Source organism: Euphorbia lathyris, chromosome 8, assembly GCF_963576675.1.
Source record: "Euphorbia lathyris chromosome 8, ddEupLath1.1, whole genome shotgun sequence".
Lineage (NCBI taxonomy): Eukaryota > Viridiplantae > Streptophyta > Magnoliopsida > Malpighiales > Euphorbiaceae > Euphorbia > Euphorbia lathyris.
Window position 1 is genome coordinate 66,296,099 of NC_088917.1, and position 6,472 is coordinate 66,302,570.

Consider the following 6,472-nt stretch of genomic DNA (forward strand, 5'->3'; position numbering starts at 1 on the left):
CGGTTAGCTAATTGATAGCTCATTAATGATCTTTATTGCAAGGTCGGCTCAACCGTTCTTATGGCGGATTGAGAGCTGAGGGAGATCCGCCTCACAGGTTCACTAGTGGGTCTCCTTTGGCGAGTCCTAGGTTATCCACCCGTCGGATCTCTTTACTTCGATACGCCGTGAAATTCCCGTCCCAGGCTGCCAACACGTGGCGTTCTTTGGGCGAATATCCCATTTGATCCTTGGGATAATATCACGATGTTATCACAGTTATTCGAATATGCGAATTCGCATATTTCGCAAATACATTCGCATACTTCGCAAATACGTAATATATGCGAAGTATGCGAAACAAATAATAGAATACCATATCTTCGCATACTTCGCGTATATTCCATATGCGAATTCCGCGAAGTATGCGAGTCACAAACGCATACACAACCTTCCATCGACTTCGCATATTAAGATTTCGCGAATCGAAATCATAATCTGCGAAGCACGCGATTTTCCGCGAATAACTTCAAGTACAGATTTTACAAATTTCTAACCTCAAAAACAACATCAACAAGTTAAAAGCGATTTAAACATATGAAACTAACATCATACTTACATGACAAGGCTTGGGCTTGGATTGATGTGTTCCAATGAATGATCTTAATGAAAAATAAGAGAGAGAGAGAGAGCCGTAGAGAATGGTGAGGGGGAGGAATTGTGATTAAGTTTCTTATATATATATATGAAGGGTATTGTGGATATTTCGAAATGAATCAGTCTATCTATGTAAGTTGGTTAATAATGGGTCTGAAAATATAAATGAGCCTCCCATTACACCCATTTTTATAATTTTCTCATGTTATCAAATTTAAGATTATTGATATGCGTCGACTAAATTCGTGCTCCTAAATATCCCTTAAATTGGGATCTAGCTGAATGAAAATATCTCGACAAAAATATAAAAATACATAGGAGTGAAAAGTCAAAATTAAAAGAAAAAAAATAAAAATCAGAAACGAGTGACTAACCGAGCATAGGAGAAGAAAAGAAAACTTGGAAGGGAAAGGAGAAACGTCATCCGCTAAGAAAACGCCACGTACTATTTTCCCAAACCACATCTCCTTCCTTCTTCACCCTCCATAACTCTCCTCTTCTTCCTTCTTTCTTTCTGTGTCCTCAACCCCCTTTCACTCCACTCATTGCTCTCTCTATCTCTCTCCGGGTAAGCATATTCTTCTTCTCGAATTATCCTATGCGATTCTTCAATTTCATTTCAGCTTAGGCGAACGAATTTCAGCGATGGCATGTTTCACTGTTTCATACTTAGAATTACCTGCTTGTAGAGTACTTACTTCATATCTGGAGAGTTCAATTGACGCAATACTCGTTTGCTTTGATAGAAATTTAGATAGAATTTGAATCCAACTCTTGTTTTGATGTGTGTGTGTTTGTGTGTATGTAGCCTCGGAGATGTTAGTTTTGCTCTAGGTGTATCTACCTACAGCTTATGCATTTCGTTTATCATTGGTAATTTGTATATGCGTGAAAGCGTCAGAAGATTTTTATATTTCCAGATTGAATGTGCTAGTTTGAGTTTAATACACTGTTAATGATTAAAATCATGTAAGCCGAAGTTGTCAGGATCTTTCTAATAGGAGCTGAGCTCTTTTTATATGTGAGATTTAGAAATTGTTTAGGCATCTTCTTCTTTGCAATTAAGATGTGGAATAGTAACTAGGTTAATTTAATACTCCTATTGATAAAATCTATTAGGGGTTGGTTACTGTTCATGTGAAGTTAGGAATTAAATTAATACCAGTATACTTGAGTACCTGGATTATTTCAATTATTGGTGATTGGATGCTAAATCATATTATTCTGTTTATGTTTTTTCTACATTCTGATTAATGATTTGCCCTTTTTTACCTGTAGCATATGGCTGCATCCTCAGCTTGCATTGTAGGGAGTAATGGTCTATCAACCCACAATAAGAAACAGAATTTGAGGAAAGAGATTTATGGCAGGCATATTTTTGTTACATCAAGATTTCAATCATTAGGTCGGACATCGAAAATAGTTGTCACAAGAGCATCCGCAGACCAGAGTCCTCATAATGGAAGAAGAGGCTTCCTAAAACAATTGCTTGGCAGTGGAAGCATTGTTGCACCCACTTTATTGGGAAATGGGAAGGCATATGCTGATGATCAAGGTGTTTCCTCCTCCAGGATGTCTTATTCAAGGTTTTTGGAGTACTTGGACAAAGACAGAGTCAACAAAGTTGATTTGTTTGAGAATGGAACCATTGCTATTGTAGAGGCTGTCTCTCCTGAATTAGGAAACCGGGTGCAGAGAGTTCGTGTGCAACTGCCTGGACTCAGCCAAGAGCTCCTCCAGAAGTTCAGAGAGAAAAACATTGACTTTGCAGCACATAATGCTCAAGAAGACTCGGGTTCCTTGCTATTCAACTTGATTGGGAATCTAGCTTTCCCTTTAATCTTAATTGGGGGTCTGTTCCTTCTCTCTCGGCGTTCATCGGGAGGAATGGGTGGTCCAGGTGGGCCTGGTTTCCCATTGTCCTTCGGTCAATCCAAGGCAAAGTTCCAAATGGAACCAAACACTGGTGTGACATTTGATGATGTTGCTGGAGTTGATGAAGCAAAACAGGATTTCATGGAAGTTGTTGAGTTTCTGAAGAAGCCAGAGAGATTTACTGCAGTAGGAGCTCGCATTCCGAAAGGAGTTCTTCTTGTTGGCCCTCCAGGAACCGGAAAGACTCTTCTAGCAAAGGCAATTGCTGGTGAAGCTGGTGTTCCATTTTTCTCCATATCAGGTTCTGAGTTTGTTGAGATGTTTGTTGGTGTTGGTGCCTCTAGAGTGCGTGATCTCTTTAAGAAGGCCAAGGAAAATGCTCCTTGCATTGTGTTTGTGGATGAAATAGATGCTGTAGGAAGGCAAAGAGGCACTGGTATTGGGGGAGGAAATGATGAAAGAGAACAAACCCTAAACCAACTTTTGACAGAAATGGATGGTTTTGAGGGAAACACAGGTATCATTGTTGTCGCGGCAACTAATAGGGCAGACATCCTAGATTCTGCATTATTGCGGCCAGGACGGTTTGACAGACAGGTAATTATGTGATATAATCTTCTGTGTTTGTCTACTTTCTCTTTCATGAAAGATAAACTTACCATAAACTTTTATGCAGGTGTCAGTTGATGTTCCAGACGTAAGAGGAAGGACAGAGATATTAAAAGTTCATGGTGGCAATAAGAAATTTGATTCAGATGTCTCTCTTGAAGTAATAGCCATGAGAACACCTGGTTTCAGTGGAGCTGATCTTGCTAACCTCTTAAATGAGGCTGCTATATTGGCTGGTAGACGTGGAAAGACTGGAATATCATCTAAAGAGGTTGATGATTCAATTGATAGGATTGTTGCAGGAATGGAAGGAACAGTAATGACAGATGGAAAGAGTAAAAGTCTTGTTGCCTATCATGAAGTTGGCCATGCTATTTGTGGGTAAGTTTCACCAACTATATATATATATATATATATATCTGTCTAGAACTGCTTTCTTTGTTTGGCTTCCTGTTCTAGATGAGTTTATGGGTAAGGTTAATAATCTATGAAATATGTCTTGGAGCGCTTGTTTTTTACATTTTTTTTGTTTGATGTGGATGCTATTTAGTTGGAATATTAATATATTTTGGGAAGTTGATCTTGAGAATCAATACAAGAATAAAAAAAACGCTATTTTTCAAGGGTTTTCTTTTTTAGGATCACCACAAATACATAGGAAGCAATACCAAAATCACAATTAATGTAATCTGTTCACAATAGATTTAAAATTGACTGTACTGAATCAAGAATCAGGATAAGATATCTAAGGTTTAACTAAATGATTTCTAAATCTCCCTAAAGCCAAAATCCGGGTGAGATTGTGCTTTTCCACTCCTGATTTCTGGCTTGATTTGGAGCAATCAAAAGCAGTGAATAATAAAACTCTTACGGATGATTTCTTTTATAATGCATGTTCTGTTAGTTTGTTATTTTTATCTTTGACCGCATGAATTGCAAGTTCATAGTTGAAAATCCTTTAGATGCTAATCAGATTAACACATTTGATCCTCTATTTTGCTCTTCCATTGTGTAGGCAAAGTAAAGGAAAGCTTATGACATTATTCTTTTACAATCCAGATTTATGACTTTAATCTTTGTTTTGTTCAGAACTTTGACTCCTGGGCATGATCCAGTTCAGAAAGTCACTCTAGTTCCACGTGGCCAGGCAAGAGGACTTACCTGGTTCATTCCTGCAGATGATCCTACCCTGATTTCTAGGCAGCAACTTTTTGCAAGAATAGTCGGTGGACTTGGTGGTAGAGCTGCTGAGGAAATTATCTTTGGTGAGCCTGAGGTGACTACTGGGGCAGCTAGTGATTTGCAGCAGATTACTGGTTTAGCGAAGCAGGTACACAACTTTACTTATCTGATCTCAGTAAGCTTTGTGTTACATGTACTCATTTTCAGTTTCAGATAAGCAATAGACTACTTCCAAAATGAAATATAACGAAACTAATGATAATTTAAGCTGAAAAGCACCGTCGATTTAACTAAAGGTTTGATAAATAACTTAGGCGAGGAAGGTGTTCGGGAAGTTTAGGGTTTTTTTGGATGGAGTTTATATTAAGTATAGGTTTGACTGACGCAAATTAAACTAAAGAGTGTTATTTGTGCATCACAGATGGTAACAACATTTGGAATGTCGGATATCGGGCCGTGGTCACTTGTGGAGGCGTCAGGACAAAGTGATGTGATAATGAGAATGATGGCAAGGAATTCAATGTCAGAAAAACTTGCTGAAGACATTGATACTGCAATCAAGAGGTTATCAGACAGTGCATATGAGATAGCATTGAGTCAGATAAGGAGCAACAGGGAGGCAATCGATAAGATTGTGGAAGTCCTGCTGGAGAAAGAAACAATGAGCGGTGACGAGTTCCGAGCAATCCTTTCAGAATTCGTCGAAATTCCTGTTGAAAATCGGGTGACGCCTTTATCCACTCCTGTTGCTGTGTAATTTGTGTATACAACTGCATTTTCACATGCCATACGTATTCAGTTAGTTAAAATGTATAATTGCTTATACTTTCTAGTGTGAAACTGAACATGTACATCAATTTTAAATGTAATGAGTCGCTTAAGATCAAAATCTTGCACTTTTTTATTTTTTATTTCCTAGCAATAACCGTTCATAATAAACTGAGTTAAATGCACCATTTGTCAAATTTTTAGAAAGGTTTTACTACAATCCCAGAATGTGAAAATGCGAGAACACTTAGGGGGTGTTTGGTTACCTGTTTTTCGTTTTATGTTTGCCTTTTACTGCTGAAAAATAGTTTTTTTTATAAAAGTATAAAATCTCAGCTTTTTGGAGAAACAACATTTTCCAAAGGCAAAAAGGAGAGGAACTAGCAAACAGGAACATCAAGTAGCCAAACGGGCCTTTAGTTCTATTGCAGTAATATTAGAGTTGCAATTGTTTCTTAGCTAATAATAAGTTGAAATCAAATGTGAATTTATGTCATTTTTACATTAGGCGCATCAAATTGGTGAAAAAATCATTTGTAAGTAAACTACTATGTCATATGTTTTATTCATAACTGGACAAGAAGATGAGCTTCATCACATTCCACAATACTAGAATCCTAATAATTGCAGAGTTAATACTGGTATTTTGTTGGTCTCTTATTATCCAGATTGTAAAATTTACTTTTTTATTTAAGATTATCAACTTCTTTTTTACACACATTTGCTGTCACAGTAACAAAACAAATAAATGGTCAAATTGGCCCATTAAGTTGGTGTGGGGGAGTCAATTTGGCCCAAATCAAACTTTGGGTATCAACTCAACCCAAATTTTGGTTATTTTTGACAAATTGGCCCAACATCAAATAAGCCCGAAAAGTGTGATTTATTTTTAGTACCTAAATTTTATCATGTTTACATTTTGATATCTGAAATTTATTTTTATATTTAAAAACTATTACTTTAAATATTATAATGCACTTTTATATTTTTAATTGATTTTTTTTTTTTAATTTTATTCTCGGCATCTCTTTCTCACTTGTTTCATCTCTCTGCTATCTAATATTTTTAAAATATATATATCAACCATAATTCATAGATTCTTCTTTTTCACGCTTAAAAACAAATTTTTACAACCTTAACATTTTATTTTTTTAATCTCACTCATCGAAAAGATCAATAAAGCTCAATTAATTGATTATGATAAGTTAAGAGGGATTTTGCCTTTCAATTCCTAAATATAAAAAACATATACATGAGTATTCATATTTTGATGCAAAATTCTTCACACATAAAAAGTGTATTTTTAATATTTAAATTTAAACTTGTTATTATTCCAAATCCTCACAGTAGAAGTCTGATTTTGAAATTGCCTACAATAAATTAGGGAATATAATGAAGAATT

General features: G+C 36.2%; 1 protein-coding gene across 1 annotated transcript; it reads left to right on the forward strand.

Annotated features, from left to right (window-relative positions):
* The first annotated feature begins 1,038 nt into the window (after positions 1-1,038).
* LOC136202024 (ATP-dependent zinc metalloprotease FTSH 2, chloroplastic) lies at positions 1,039-5,211 on the forward strand. The gene is made up of 5 exons (XM_065992472.1): positions 1,039-1,204; positions 1,915-3,108; positions 3,188-3,501; positions 4,210-4,450; positions 4,724-5,211. The coding sequence occupies exons 2-5, from the start codon at positions 1,918-1,920 to the stop codon at positions 5,057-5,059; spliced, it is 2,082 nt and encodes a 693-aa protein (XP_065848544.1). The 5' UTR covers positions 1,039-1,204; positions 1,915-1,917; the 3' UTR covers positions 5,060-5,211.
* The last annotated feature ends 1,261 nt before the right edge of the window (positions 5,212-6,472 follow it).

What these genes read in the sequence shown, in the direction of transcription:
- LOC136202024 (XM_065992472.1), top strand. Translation starts at nt 1,918, where the DNA reads ATGGCTGCATCCTCAGCTTGCATTGTAGGGAGTAATGGTCTATCAACC. An exon ending in CAGGACGGTTTGACAGACAG is followed by an intron (nt 3,109 to 3,187) that starts GTAATTATGTGA and finishes ACTTTTATGCAG; the next exon opens with GTGTCAGTTGATGTTCCAGA. An exon ending in GTTGGCCATGCTATTTGTGG is followed by an intron (nt 3,502 to 4,209) that starts GTAAGTTTCACC and finishes TGTTTTGTTCAG; the next exon opens with AACTTTGACTCCTGGGCATG.